The 15,949-nt window shown below is 34.8% G+C and overlaps 1 protein-coding gene across 1 annotated transcript in view; it reads left to right on the top strand.

The window, feature by feature from the left end:
• Positions 1–14,614, top strand: part of LOC108779393 (uncharacterized) — a 20,027-nt gene extending 5,413 nt beyond the window's left edge. Inside the window, exons 2-3 of the mRNA XM_018546808.1 lie at positions 5,133–5,193; positions 13,880–14,614. Of these exons, the coding sequence (XP_018402310.1) occupies positions 5,133–5,193; positions 13,880–14,192 (374 nt within the window). The 3' untranslated portion in view covers positions 14,193–14,614. The remainder of the gene's footprint in view (positions 1–5,132; positions 5,194–13,879) is intronic.
• Positions 14,615–15,949: the final 1,335 nt, after the last annotated feature.

Genomic DNA, 15,949 nt, shown 5'->3' with positions numbered 1-15,949 from the left:
TCGCAAGTGCTGAGACACGCGTATATCTCTTTATATAGAATCTCGATTTAATAACTTACACCGGCGTCTAAGGTAGGCTTCCACTACAATACCTTACTGATGAGTCCAGTAGTGGAAGCCGGGACGAAACGCCAAACATTACGTGATATTCTTCGCAATATAGAATATTAGAATATATTATCAGATTTAGATTGACTCTTATTCGCCATTCTCAACGTATTAATTATTGTTTATAAAAAGAGTCCTTTATTTCTTCAATTATTAACTGGATAATTTTACAACAGTTTATGTATCTCGCATATTATTATTATGCGATAAATATGATAATGTAAGAAAGATACGCTTTGCTTGATACTCGATATCTCAAGAAATTAACTCATCTTGAAAGATGAAGGATCTTCAATATCTTAATCGCCCGTTAACGATTTATCTCCTCTATCACATCTTAGTATGTATATCACTTGGACATAGTTCGAAAGAACAAATCGCACGATATATGTATATCGGTTCTTTAATAAATAACCATTACCACAGCATGTTTATGAATCGTGAGAGTTAATTAATCAAGTAGCTGATAACATTATGAAGAATAATCGCATTTTGGAGAATAATAGCGCGACACCAGACGAAGCGTCCCGCATCGCTGTCTGCTCCGTTTTTGTCGCGCAAATGATAATAAGGTAATTGCGTGTACACATTGGTTCGCCAGTACTATGAACAGTAGCGTCATAATAAAATATTGTGAAAAGAAACGTTGAACACTATATACCAACGGATTTATCGTTGAATAATGAAATATTCAATTTATTGTAAAATTAACGTACGCTGAATATTGTGGTATCTCGCGGATTGAATTAATCTCGACGAATGGAGAGACTATTATATCGCACGAATATAGCCAACGTTTATTTGGCGAATAAAATTATCGCGTGAATAAATTCAAAACGTTTGTTTAAATAAAATTTATCTTCTTGAATTTTTCGATTCTAATTAATCTCTAGAATATACCACTGTTCGAGAAACGTATATGACATATGTATATTGTATTTTTTATTCATTATTAAATTATTCTTCGTCTAAATTTATTTTTAATTTATTCAATGCTATATGGGCGCTTATATGCTATGTGGCCTTATACGTTTTCAATTTTACAATTCACAATGTTAATTCGCTTTTCTGATTCCCGTAAACGCGACGTTGTAACAAAAGCACGGATGTCGTGCAAGGATTATTCATGACAATCGACGAGAACCCGATATATCTGTATGACGCGTAATGCAGAAATCGATACTAATTATAGTATTTGTATGCACATTACATTGTGTCTCGTGTAATGCTGCACATAGGACGTACTAGATGTCTCATATGTCGTGAGTGATAAACTTCGCCTATATATTTCTCGGCAGATTTTGAATCAATGTCTCTTCTTAAAATATAAAACCAACCGTAAATTTAAGCATTTAAAATCGAAAATCAACATTTTAAATAAAAATATCTTTTACAGATGATTGTAAATTTTACTTCAGAGAAATAGAAATTTAATTTTTGATTCGTTTATCGAGATACATCCGTACGCGGATAAAAATTAAAAAATTCAGTAATGAAAATCTTTTCGTTACTGAACTCGCAATCCGATAAAAAATTAAACGACGAAAAGCGCAACACAATTTATAGGAGGACCTGTACAATGGTGACCTTTAACATTGCCGCGATGCTGTACCATCATGTAATCCGACGACCGGGCTTCCGCTGTATCAATTAATGCACATAATTGGCCACTCTTGACGATCGAAAAGGTCAAAACTCTCCCTTTCTCTTTATACCCTGGAACTTCTGTTGCCAGATGTTAGCAACTCTCGAAACGACACGTGCTTATAATTTTAAAAAGAATCAAATATAAATGTCAGAGTTTTCAAATTTGCGTTCTAAAGTATAAATAATAAAAGCTTCATAGAAGAACAATATTTGACATAAATCGACAATTTGTGATTTATAACACTTCGCATATTTTTATAAAATATTATGAAACACACGCACACATTTACATAAAATACGAAAAATGATGTTTTAAAAGAATGAAGTTTAAAACTGTGAAAAATTAAATTTGTGTAAAAATTGAACAGTACATATAACAAAAATATGTTTCAATTATAATAGATTATGTCCTCCACGCTCTTCTCATAGGCAAATTATTCTAGTTGAAGATAAATGTATCTCAACTCATATTGCGCTGAAATTTCTAGTCAGTTTAACTTTGTCAAGATTTGACAAACTAAATGGGGGAAGGATGCTTCTACTCGAAGGATGAAAGGAATGATCAAAGGCGAGACCAGCTTCCTCTTGAAGAACCCCTGTCATAAACGGTTTGATATTACACGCGACGGTCAATCGATCTTCATTAAATAGAAAAAGGTGCTGCAATTTGCATAGAAAAATCGAGCGCGTGCGGGCGCGTCCCATAAAAGATGAAAGAAGACGACGGTATGTCAGTGTCAGTCAACGGATGCATATTGCCGGGCAAAGAAAATCGATCTATCACGATCGAGACGTCACTCCCGACATTCGTGCAGGACGATCAACAATTTATAAACCCCGACCGCTCGTTCGCTGAAACACGAAGAATTTTCTTTCTGAAATCTCGCAAACCCGATTTCCACGTTTATGATTATAAAATATCAATGTAGCACGGCCGGCGTTGTCCATTCGCTGTGCCAAATTTAAGACAGTACCTATCTGTCTAATAGCACGCTCGATATCGACCTGCCGCGAGACCGGTGAACTAATTTTAGACTATTACATCAAGTTTTATAGAACGTTATTATAAAGTAAAAAGGTTCGCCAAGAGTAATCACGACTGTCGTATATTTAGGTGATGGCATTTCTCTACATAGCTGAAAAATCCGAGAGCTTATATCCAAAGCCGTCTTAATTTCGCATTTTCTGAAACTGCAGATTACGTGCTACTGCGCGGAAAGAACGATTTTGCTGAAGTATCTAAAAATTTAGCTAGATACACGGACTTGAAAATGATTTTATTAAATCGTCAAAATAATCATGTAGGATGTCCAAATCAGTTTTAGAGTATCAAAACTTTTTGCAGCATCGTTTATCGTATACGCTTGAGAGCATCCTACATAATTATTTTAATGATCCAACGAAATTATTTCCAGATATGTATCTATATAGTTAAATTTGTAGCTAATGTAATTTGTAAATACTTTAACAAAATGATTATTATATAAGAAACTCTTCTCGAGAGTTGGAATAAAAGTCTCGTTGTCGTTTCAATCGGGTCGTTTTTCATCAGACGGATCTCGTTCAGAATTTAGAGTCTTTAGACGAAACGTATCGCGGGCACACGGGCTCGTTGTCCCCTGGATAAATGGGGTATACCTTGTGCACGATAGTCTTTCTTAGAGGACGCGTGACGTCGCCGATGAGATATAGCGCGGTATTATACCAATCCCGGAGGAGGAGAACGGCTTCATTGTCCAAGCCCGAATTGCAACGATGTTGTCTCCGACGAGCGAATTACAGAGCGAGTTTCGCGCGTCGTTAAGCCTTAAGTACTGACACGTGATCCGTGGCTAGAAATATGTAACGTTACCTCTGGGTTAACAGTCGCGCGCATTGTCATAATTAGAACACAGAGATAAATTTTGCAGTTACGTTTAAACGTTGGGTATTAACGAACTTCTAGAAAAACGCATAGTAGAACGTTGAAACATTTTCGTAACATATTACAAAATTATTTAATAAATACTTAATTAAACACATCGTTTGTTTTATTGAGATAAATTCTTTTCAACTGTGGTTTGTATCTTACTTCATATTTGCGAATATTATAGAACTGAAAAATGTATAGTGGTGGACAGAATGGTCGCAACTTTTTTTTTTCGTTTCGAAACTCAGTCTTGCTTGTAGAGCGGTTGAACGTGAATAGATCCATAAGAAGGAATTAATCGCTCGGTGAGCAAGTTGTATTCCGAAATTCGCACCGACAAAAAGTGTTGCAACCATTCTGTCCACCATTGTACACTGAGAGAAACATATAACCATTAAATAATATATAAATAACCATTTTGTTGATACACGTGAATTACCTACTAAAAGTTTGTTATGTTTTAATTTAAAAATTATATTGTTTTAATTTAATAATTTCTTATTCTAACCAAATTTTGATTAGAACGATAATTTTTTAATTGAAACAACAAAATTTTGATAATTTATATATCAATAAAATGATAGTTATTCATACCAAACATGCCTCTCAATGTATTTGTGCATTTTATTCGCAATTTTATTTAAGTTTTAAAATCCGCCTTTATTTTTCTGCGCGCTAAGAAAAAAATTTAGTACCTTTAGCAAAACTGTTTAATTGAGGTATTATTTAACACAATCATATTATACTAATAATTTGTTTATATATAACAAAAAAATTAGTTGCCTTTGTAAAATAATTTCTCTGCTTTGTAAATAACAAAAATATTTTGTTTATACTAATTAAAAAATTTAGTTCACGTAAAATTAGTTTTTTTGGGTATATTTCAACTAAAATTTGTTACAACAAAATTTTTATTCATAGAATAAAATATTTTTCTTAATGTATTATTCTATATATATGAATTTATTCTCTCATATCGATCTAAATTCTACTTATAATTGTTCATATTTTCATTACGTTTTTTCTTTATAACGCGTTTGTAAGTTTGTATTTAACTGTGATTACCAGAATGTCAAAACTTTTTGCCATAATTATTTATTATACTTGAGCGCCGTACATAATTATGTTGATCTACCTTCAACCTCGTCATGCTTACAATTAAAAGGACAAGGACGATATGATTGCGGGTTCGTTTCGTATTCAAGAATAACGATCATGTTGTTTTCTTTACCAAAGAGAAGTTTCGTTTCGCTTGAGAAAATTCACGGAAGATGAAAAGCGTCGTCCTCGTTCACGTTAAAGCGATTTGTATGAGCATAAGAGAAGTCGCCTTGTTTAAGGAAAGAAATGAGAACGGATGTAAGAGAGAGAGGACATCGTGACGAAGAGACTCTGGAGATACGCGAAAATTTTACTCCTTTTCTGTAAAATGGTCATATAAAAACTAATGCCTTTTCATTCATTGCAGGATCGTTACCTGATATCGCAGTGACGATGGCATCGGGCAGGGAAATCCACGGTGCTTTCAGGTGAGCTGAATTTTATAGAATCTGAAATTACATTCCATTTTTATTTTTTAATTTTTTATTAGAGAGCTACACGATTTTTCTAAACAGACAAAATACATTATTGATTGTTTTTGCGAAAAACGATAATTTTGTTTATCTATTATTTTGTTTTTGAATATATAGAGCGAAATATATATTTTTCTAACAATTTTGATCATGTGTTTTATCTTTTATTTTATGTTTACGCGTCGGTGATTCAGCTTGTTTTTTCGCATTTTTACTTTTCTTGCTTTACGCAAAATTGCGCTCGACTGTGCTCGAAAAAAGAGTATATGTGTATACATAATGCAACACACACACACACACATACACATTGATAATTTCGTTGCTGGAAGCCAGTTATTTCAAGGATTTTCGTGTGGGTGTGTGTATTCCGTAACCTTTAGAAATTCATTATTACGCGTGATGCAAAAATGAGGAATTAGTTAGAGCCCTTTGTTATATTAATCTACACCTTTCACAAACACGGTATAACTTCTTAATGAGAGCTTCTTTGACGACTTTTTTTGGCGGTCGAATATTCTTTAATCAAATTATGACTTAATTTTTTTGTACGTTTCAATGATATGACATAGCAAAAATTACTTCATTTTGTCATACTCTGCGAGGGCTTTCCTAAGAAAAAAACTTCAAACAATTTCTCTGAAAGACAGAGAGAAAGAGATTAATTACTTTTAATTTAAATCTTTTTGAAAAGATAATTAATATCAAAGCATATTCATCAATGAACAATTTTTTCTTTTGTTTGATTAAACATTTAATTTTCACAATTTGATTCGAGTCCCGATGCATTCCGTTCTTTCGAACGCAAATGTTAAAAAAAGGTCATCTAATTGTTTCAAAAATCTTTGCAGACAAAAGTTATATGCATAAATGTAAATTGAGATTATTTTTGTTGATAGCACCTACATTGTATCAGAATATTGACTTTATGTTAAAATTAATTAAATCTGCTAATTAAACGGAAAAACATTTCCCCAATAAATAATACATCTTCACGTTTTTCATGACATTTGCAAATTCTCGGCGTGGGTGTTAGCAAATAGGACGGCAGGGCACTTTGACGGTACATCAATACGACCTGCCACCGTACAAATAGAAATGCTTAAATTTTGTAGGATATCATTATTTTTATATTTAGTAGGTATCAATATTTCACAAGATGCATGCTTCAAGTCGATACCTACACAACATTGGCATTACGTCGGAATATCGACATTGTAAAATTAATTAAATGGAGAAATACGTTTCCGTAACGTAAATAAGTTAACGAAAACCAATACGATTTATTTTATGGAGCTTGACAAGAAGAGCTCGGTCGATTAATTTCACATTCAGCAACTTTTGATTATTCAATTTTAAATAATTCGATGCTTATAATTCGTGAGGAATCTTTAGTATATTCCCAATCGACATACTCGCGAGATCTCATAAATATCCTCATAAACAAATAACACATTTCGACTCCGTGGCGCACTAATCAGGCTATTTTCGTCGCGTAATTACAGTCAAATATAATTGTCCAATTCTCTTGTCTGTGTCTGCGACTCGGATATATTTCCACGAATAAAATTCGGCATTAGAACACGTCGTGAGATTCGTGATCAGAATAGCGACCACGGATTTAGAGTACAAGTATCGATCGCGTCTTCTTGCGAAACGACACGATAAGAACGTCGGCTTGAGAGTTGTGAAATTTGAAGCTGTCTCTTCGCGATAGCGCACGGCCGATTGGCAGTGAATGGAAAAAAATTGTCCCCGCAGCGATCTTATTCTTAGCGACGTTACTTTATTTTTATTGCGCTTATAGCACGACATCGATCGCTCTTGCGCGCATACCGCGAGTTTACGTCGTTCGATCTACAGATAGCCGCTCATAAGTAATGCAATGAGAAAGTAGTATTGCCGCGTCATAGGCAGACGCTGAATGAAGAAACGCAGCGGAAGTATAATCGGGCCTATCTTTAGTTGCGGCAAAGTTACGTGGTTTCTACGTGTGCTATCTGAACCCTTTGCGACCTATCGAAGAGCAATTCAAACATTTTATGCAAATAATACCTGCAAGAGCGGGCAGTAGAAATAATTACGTTACGTGAATTGAACATGATTTATAATTCTGTGAATGATTAGAACTTGTGTGTGTAGGAAAATATATTTCATTATTTTAAGAATACGTAACTGAATGCATATAAAAAAATAATTGATACTAAAATAATATTGATATAAATATTTGATATTAATTAATGGAATTGTTACATCGTAATTAATTTGTAAAAATAGCGCATTTTTAATAACATTTTAATATAAATAGGTGAGATTACGTCGGATAAAAAAGAATTGTATGACTTTATGCAAAAAGCAATATTTTGTCGAAATTTATAAAAATTTAGCTAAATGCAGAAAACAATTCTGTTGGACAATCAAAATCATTATGTAGGAAATTCAAACGTAGTGAGTAATGTTACAAAAAATTTTAATATTCTAGCAACCCCAGTCGAGTACCGTACGTAATACTATTTTAATAGTTTAACAAAATTATTTTTTCAGATGTGTATTTAGCTAAATTTCTAGATATTTCAGTAAAATTGTCTTTTGTGTAAAATCATATACAATTAATTTCCTATTTGCTAGATACTTCAGCAAAGTCGTTCTTTTCGTGTAATAGCCATATTGATAAGAACAAAGAAATTATTATTGCAATAGAAACAATCCACTGTGTTCAATCTTCCAAACATTTAATACAAAACCACTGTCACATGTAATCGCGTCGACTTCCAGTCGTAAATGAAATACCCCTCCGTGCCTACGGGATGCGGAAATATTTTCGGCATATGTAATAGCGCTTTTAACTCCCTCGTGAATCCGGCAATCGATATACTCCGGTAGCTCTCGCGAAGTTCGGCTGAACCGGAGATTGGAAAGTTCCGCACTAAATTTCGCCCGAAATGCGGTCGGTTTCGTTTCCCTGTTGGACACCGCCGTCCATTCATGCTTGGACGATCCTCGCTAAGCCGTTGAGTCCTTGACGTCACGTGTAAGATGCTGTTAGGAGATTATGGTCGAAAGAGAAGTTCTAAGGGAATTCGGAGACACATGAAACGCATATCACTTTTCATCAAACAGATAAACAATGCGGATCTATTATCGAATATCCATCGTAAGAGAAAAAAATTAATTGCATCGCATTCTCGTGATTGTCGGAATCAAATTTGCGCGTTTACTCGATCGCAATCAAACGCCATTCACGTATCTCCTCTTTCCCGTCCGACGTAATCTCTCGAATAATATCCGAGCCTTTCGTCTCGAGAGAGGAATGCGAGACGAATCTTTAAACGCAATCGTTCGTGTTTAATGCCAAATGTGACCGTTTTCGATTCTAATTTTGATTTATCAAACAAATCAGGTATAAGATCAAATTTTTTCCTAGAAAAATTATATTATAATAAAGGAAAAGATATTTGATAGGATACGTTGCAATTTCATATTCAATTAGGATTCAATTATAACATTCATGTTTTATAATTAAATGATGTTCGTCTTGTATACTTATATTTTGTGATTTTCGAAAAATCAATACTTTTCCGCGGCAACACACGGCTGTGCCGGCATACTAGTGACGTAACGTCTGACGCAAACGACAATCGTTGCGGCCGCGATGCCGCAGAGCCTCTCTAGGCGAACGTCGATAGCACAGCGAACGTCATGAATGCATTTGCCTTCCTTAGATCAGCATTTACTAAACGAATACGTCATATACTTAACGCAGCGATATTGAGTAGTAAATGTAAGTGTCGTTTTTATTACAAAAATTTAAAATATTATTTTCCTTTTTTTGTAACATAATATTAAAATTTATTTAAAAATAAGAGATAAAGGAAGAATAATATCGGTATAATATATGCATATTAACGAAAAATATTTAAAGTGTAATTATCATAGGTTCTTTTATGTTATAAAACTTGGAGGATAAATGAGAAAAGTATTTGTGACTATAATCGCATGGTAAAATAATTACGGTTAACTCTTACAGAAATTTAATTTAATTTAATACTGAAAATTGTACATTTTCAACATTAAAAGCATTATTGTTCGATGCTTTTAATATCAAAATTAATAACTCTTAGTATTAAATTAGCCATTATTAAATTGTATAGAATGTAAGAGTTATCCGTAATTATTACTTATTTTGAGTGAGAGAGACAGAGAGAAAGAGAGAGAGAGAAAGAGAGAGAAAGAGAGAGAGTGTGTGTATATATATATATCTCAAAAGTACTGAACAACAATTTTTTAATACTCAAATAATTATATAATAGTTAACTCTTACAGAAATCTAATTTAATACTGACTAATTTAATATTCAAAATTTCTCATTTTGAGTATTAAAAGCATACAGTAATTAATTACTACCTTCCAATATTAAATTTTAAGAAAGAATTCTATTATAATTATTACTGTTATCGTTAGTAATAAATAATTATGTTTTTAATTTGACTAAAAAATGGTACTAAAAATGATCACAAATTGTAATTAAATTATACATATAATTTTTTTTCTTTCATAGTCAGTAACATTTAACGGTATTAAAATCACGAAATGATCAATTTTTGCCGTAGAGAGATTTACAGAAACAATATAAATAAATAGCGAAAGGTGTAACGTACATACAAATGTCAAATGCTAAATGACTGTTTTTATTGCCAAACAAGACCTTTCCGTTCCATCAATCGAAGCTAACGTTGCAACAGGAAATACGATACGTTTTCGTGGACGCGCAGTTTTACGTACGGTGACCCAACAAGGATCGCGTTACAGTCGGATTGCGAAATTCGTGAAATCTCGCACCGCCGCCACGGCCATCGCCGATTAATCTCCGCTTCGATCGTCGCCCTCTGCCCTTTCGACGTTCCTTCGACCCCGTTCCGCCAACGCGGCAACGTGCCATGAAAATGGTTTGTGATTACCGCGACGGCAGGCATTCGTGCTGACGAGGCGAATATAAATTCTGTCTTCTATCCGCGTTATCCTTAACCCGCGCGAAATTGATTTCGCCACTCGTCCCGGGTGAATAGCCATCGTTGTAAGAAAAGTAGGTAACCACTGGAACGCAAAGATCACGATGTTCGAGTTTCTCTTTTTGTGAATCTCTTCGGAGATTTGTATCCCGTTGAACAAATCTCTCTAGTCAAAACAAACTTATTTCAATACTCAAGAGATGCCGTGGATTTTCTTATATCCATTTCCACCAATGTAGATTATTTTACTGAAAAAAAAAAAAATATTTATCTGTATATATACAATATATATTTTTTTGAAAAGTAAACATTTACTTACAATATTTATTCAACAAAAAAATATGATAGTTAAATTTATAGTTTTATTACCGACTCTCTCTCGTATTTTTGCCCTTTACTTTATTGTTTTATATCAAATAAATATATCTTTACACTAGTAAATATATTTACTTAGAACTATTCAAACAATTATTTATTAAAATTTACTTTTTTTCAGTATATATAATTTGATTCAACTCTTACTCTCTCTCTCTCTCTTTCTCTTTATTTTTTTCTAATTTTTAAAACTAGAAACAGGCTTACATTCTGTTAGATTTATTATCATATTGAATTTCATTTTTAATAATTCACTAATTTCATGTTTTAAGTTTAATACTGAAAATGCCAATACAAGCTCGCTCTAATAAGCGGAACTTTAATTAGCGCTCGAAGTAGAATAATGTTCCGGCTCGCTCATGTATCATTTCTATTTCGGCAATCCCAGATTGCGCGGATTAAACTTTCAACTCTATTTCAAGCAAAAAGTATTTCCCTAAAATTCCTTAACATTCCATTTCATTCTCCGAGAATTAAACACCTCGATTCTCTCATAAAGTTTATTCGATCCCTATCTTCGCCTCATCGATAATCCTGTTGCCAATAAGCATCAGCGAAATGAGCAAAGTTTCTAAGTATAATCAACCGCGCGCAAAAGTTCAGCCATGCGTCCCGAGTAAAGGCAAAAGCTACATAGGCGCCGTGTTTTCTATTTGCGCTTCACGATGTTCGCTGCGATAACGCATCCGTCTTTTTCCGCCGGTGATATCAGCGGTCCGGTGAAGGAAGCTCGTAAATCCCGAGCGTAAACAACGCCCTAAAACGCGAAACGTGTTGGAGAGGGATAATTCTAAATTCGATTGTACCGCGGCCCCGCTATATATGTAACGTTCAAGCAATGAAGTGTACGTGTACATATATATATACATATATATATATATGTATATACATATGTGTGTGTGTATGTGGGTGGGTGCAACAAGATACCAGGGCCTGTAAACGAGACTCGGAACACATACTCGGTTCTAGGATCGATACTCGCGGCAGTTTTCGCGAGTACGAACCTCGCGAAGGACACGACGAGAAGTTGAGGAAATCATTCTGTCGCATATGAATTTTTGCAAGTTCTTCCAATCACTGCTTCACTATAGGTGCTTTTCATTTGGTGACACAAGTCGACACAAGCATCATTCTATCTTTTTATTTGGCATTCAATGAGTAACAAGATATGGTAAAGTGACATCTTATGTCACCAAATGGATAACACCCACTCTGGAATTTAAATTGCTATATCCAATACTGAAGACTTAGGGCGAGAGTACAGAGTCTTGCATAACGCATAACGCATAATGTATAAGAAGATGAACCAATCAAAATCCTACATTTCCTTCCATATCCCACGAAAGATTCTGATTGGTTGATTTTCTTATGCTTTATGCATTATGCGTTATGTAAGAATCTGTGTTCGATGATACTATTCATATACGTGTTATGCTGGTGAAAGACTCGTCCCTAGGAACTGCAAAAGTTATATCACTGAATCCCGAAGAAAAATCTTTGTCGCCTCTCAAGCGAAAAAACAGTAAATCATGATAACGTTAAAATGACGTTAAAATAAATCGTGACTGATCGAAAAGTATAACTTTTAATACCACTCTGGAGTTATTTTAACGCTATTTTAATGTCTTAGATCTCTGTTCCGTTTGGAATTGATCTCCCTGAGCGAAAATCCACCTTTGTAATTTTTCCATATTCGTCGAAAATTCTCGGGTGACATTTTGAAATTTTGAAAAAGTACACGCGCGAATGGCTTTTCCTTCAATGAAATTGTTCCAGTTCGATGAAACGGGACTTGCGAAGTGCGACGGAAATCTCGTTGTCGTCCGATATATTCATGTAAAATAATTCTCAGAAATCACCTTGCGTTTTTTTGAAAAGAGATACGAAGGTTTCCGATTGCTTCATATAATGATACTACGCCCGATAATGATCAGTATTTATTATCGAGTACTCGCATCAGATACATACACAGCGCGAGTCGGATTTTCCTTTGACGTCGATAGCAGATACGATATAGATTTACGCGCGCGTTTCAACCCGCAATGCCACCCGCGCGCGACACGACGAGCCCTCGAGGTATGTACAATACATACGTCAGCCCCCGCGAAAATGTGGACTAAATAAACACGAAAATAAATTCGACCTACAACGACGAACGTCATTTTGCAATTCGTTGAAAACGGGAGAAAGAAAGTAAACGTAGATTCGAGATATTGGCAGAAATAATTAGCAGTAATTGTTTTCGTTTTAAAACAATTTAGACACTATATTGACGACATGAAAATATATGATTCAATTGCTTCGTGATCTTGTTTTTCGTCAACATCTTTGATTTCGTCAGACATGGCTATTCTAGTCTCAGTTTATTTATTAATTTTATCAGATGTGATTTCAGTTTATTTGAGGGACAATTTTCAAATATGCTGGTACTATTGTCTATGTATGAAACGTCATAGACGTAACCAAGGAGGGCAGAAAGCCCATCTCTAAATTTAAAAAAAACAAACATAATTACGAAAAGTACATATTTACAAACTATGTTTAAAGATTTAATATTTAAATATGTTACTGAGTATTCTCTCTCTCTCACAAGAAATTAATTTTAGAAAAGAAAAAAGAATTGGAGGTAAAGTTATAGATTTTTTTGAAAATCCGAAACAATGTTACAAATTTTTTCAAGTCAAGATTCAGCTTTATATAATTTTAAGAAAAAATAAAGTAAATTAATAAATTAGACGTGTGATTTATTTGCTATTAATTAATTAAAAATAATATAAGACATAAAACAAATCCCCAATAGTCTATTCGACACTCTCTTCCCCTCCCACCGCCAGGTTCAAAAATCTCGATTCTAATTTGATTTCTCCTAAAATCCTAGCTATGTCCATGGCTGCCAATATATGATGTATTTAATCAAGTATTTGTTTGATTTTTAAATTTAAATCTAATTAGATCCAACATCCGCACAATATTGATAATTTATTCACTTCTAAAAGCCTGATTATAATTTAACTTCTATGCGCATACTTGATAAAATCTTTTTTATTAATAATATATCAGTACCAAAAATTTCTCTTTATTTTAGCTTAATTCTTATTTATTAGAAATTATAAAGTGGCGCTGCGCACGAACAATGAAACCACCATTCTTGAAAATTGACCTTCAAAAATTGACCATAAATTACAAAAACTTTTACACATATTTAACATTTGTTCCATTCCGTTAAAGTCATTGTTATTACATTACGCTCACATCTACAGTCTTATCGTGGACGACGTGGACTCGCACTCGATCCTCAGCGACGGCTCCGACCTGGACGGACTGTCGCGCGAGAGCAGCTCGCAGAATTCGGCATCGCAGACACCGTTGGACAGCCCCGGTGGACCGCGGGAGAGGATCAAGCAGATCCAAGTGGAGGCCGAGACCAGGCGGGGCGAGTTCGCCAGGTTGCTGGAGGAGCATGCACAGGTGGTGCGCAAGCTGAAGATGATGGAAGCGGAGGAGCAGTTATCGGCGACGACGACGACGACGGCAACCGGGAATGCGGCGGTAATCGGCGGCGCGCACGCGTGATTTTACGACTTCATCACCGACGACGGGACGAGGGTGACACCGAGGGTCGGGACCACTGCGTCGACGACCGTCGTACGACCGACCACCACCGCCTCACCGCGTTTCCCCCTCGTCCGCCTCGACCGCGAAATCCCATCCGGACGGGCCATTGTCGTCCGTTGCGATTCGCAGACGAGATGCGGATGATGCGAACATCACTGAACGTTTGGATTATTAACTCTCGGATGCGCCTCCGAAATATTCAGGTATACATGGGACACACGTTTATGGAAAGTAAATAGTACATCCGAGAGTTAATTGTTATAAGAGAAGGAAAATCTGGACTCGAGAGGACTTCTTTTACTTTCTATTTTCTTTTTTGTTTTTTTCATGTATTACGTTATAGTTTTCTTTTACTATACTCTCTGATTTCCAGATTAATTTGATCAGATCGTTTTGATATAATTGACATAAAGACTGAAATCAAATTGGAGATAAACTTCTGAAAGAAATTTCGAAAGTTTAAATTTCACATTGTTTATTATTTTATGTCAATTAAATATATAAAATAATTATGTTGCATGTTTATAAAAATTCAAATTAAAAGCCTAATAAAATAAATAAAATTTATTTTACGAAGTTTATACATATGATAAACGCGCATTTATTATTGCAATATGTGGTGTTATATTATAAGTGATATCTCAAACAACACAAAATCCAATGTCTAGATATAAGACGTCTTTTATGTTCGTTTCTACTAATATAGATTAACTTTAATCCCGATTCTCAACTTACTCTTCATCTTTTTATAATTCTTAGAATCCGAAAAAGATTAAGAGTTAATTGTGTGAACCGAGATTAAAATTAAACTACAAACAGGCAGTAAACGCGCACAAATGAAAAAATATTAGGAACAGGAATAAATATTAAATATTAAAGAAATAAAAAATTAAGAATAAAGATTGAACGTAACGCACAATATGTATACGAATACGATATGATTTGTATCCATAGTGCGTTACATTTAATCTCTATATTCCTAATTTATTATATGTCCCTAATATTTAATCCTATTCCTGATATTTCTTCCATTGTGCGACCTGAAACGTTTTATATGCTCCGATTTTAGACTTCGTGCTATCTGAGTTTTCGCAATTTTATTTGTGATTGAACAAAGTATATCTGTACCGTTTGAAAAATTCTAGATGCGCCATCGAGCGCATTAAATTCCACCAACGTAATACGTAACATATTCGAAGCCTTCCTGTACGTCATGCGTCATCTGATTACACAAGATTGAATTAAAACCCGACTGGCAGGATCGACATACGAAAAATACCGTAATCAGTCTCCCGCGACAGGGATCGTCCTTATTTAACCCTTGTTTGCAACAAAGTCTGAATAAAAAAAAAACACTAGACACGACAATAATGAGGAACACTTTTATGGGGAACGTGCGCGAAAGCCGCGGTTGCGTATTGTTCACAACGCGTGGAACAGGGAACTCCCGCCCGTTCGAACTAGCTCAGCAGCAACGGCTGGCCTAAGCGTAGTACAAATTTTGCAGTGAAGTCTTAATAAAAGAAAAAAAAATGAAAAAAGAGATGCGAGTGGGCCGAGAGAAAGAGAAAGAAAGAGTTTCCAATATAACTTGACGAGATTCGGATACGGCGGCGAGAGACAATCGCGCCGTCGTTTCACAGTGGAAACGCAGGTGCTGGAGTGGATATGGTGTCGTACACGAACACACGTAGCCTACTCTCGAGACACAACGG

The sequence above is a fragment of the Cyphomyrmex costatus genome, unplaced genomic scaffold (genome assembly GCF_001594065.2).
Source record: "Cyphomyrmex costatus isolate MS0001 unplaced genomic scaffold, Ccosl1.0 scaffold59, whole genome shotgun sequence".
Classification (NCBI taxonomy): domain Eukaryota; kingdom Metazoa; phylum Arthropoda; class Insecta; order Hymenoptera; family Formicidae; genus Cyphomyrmex; species Cyphomyrmex costatus.
This window is presented reverse-complemented; position numbering and strand designations above follow the sequence as displayed.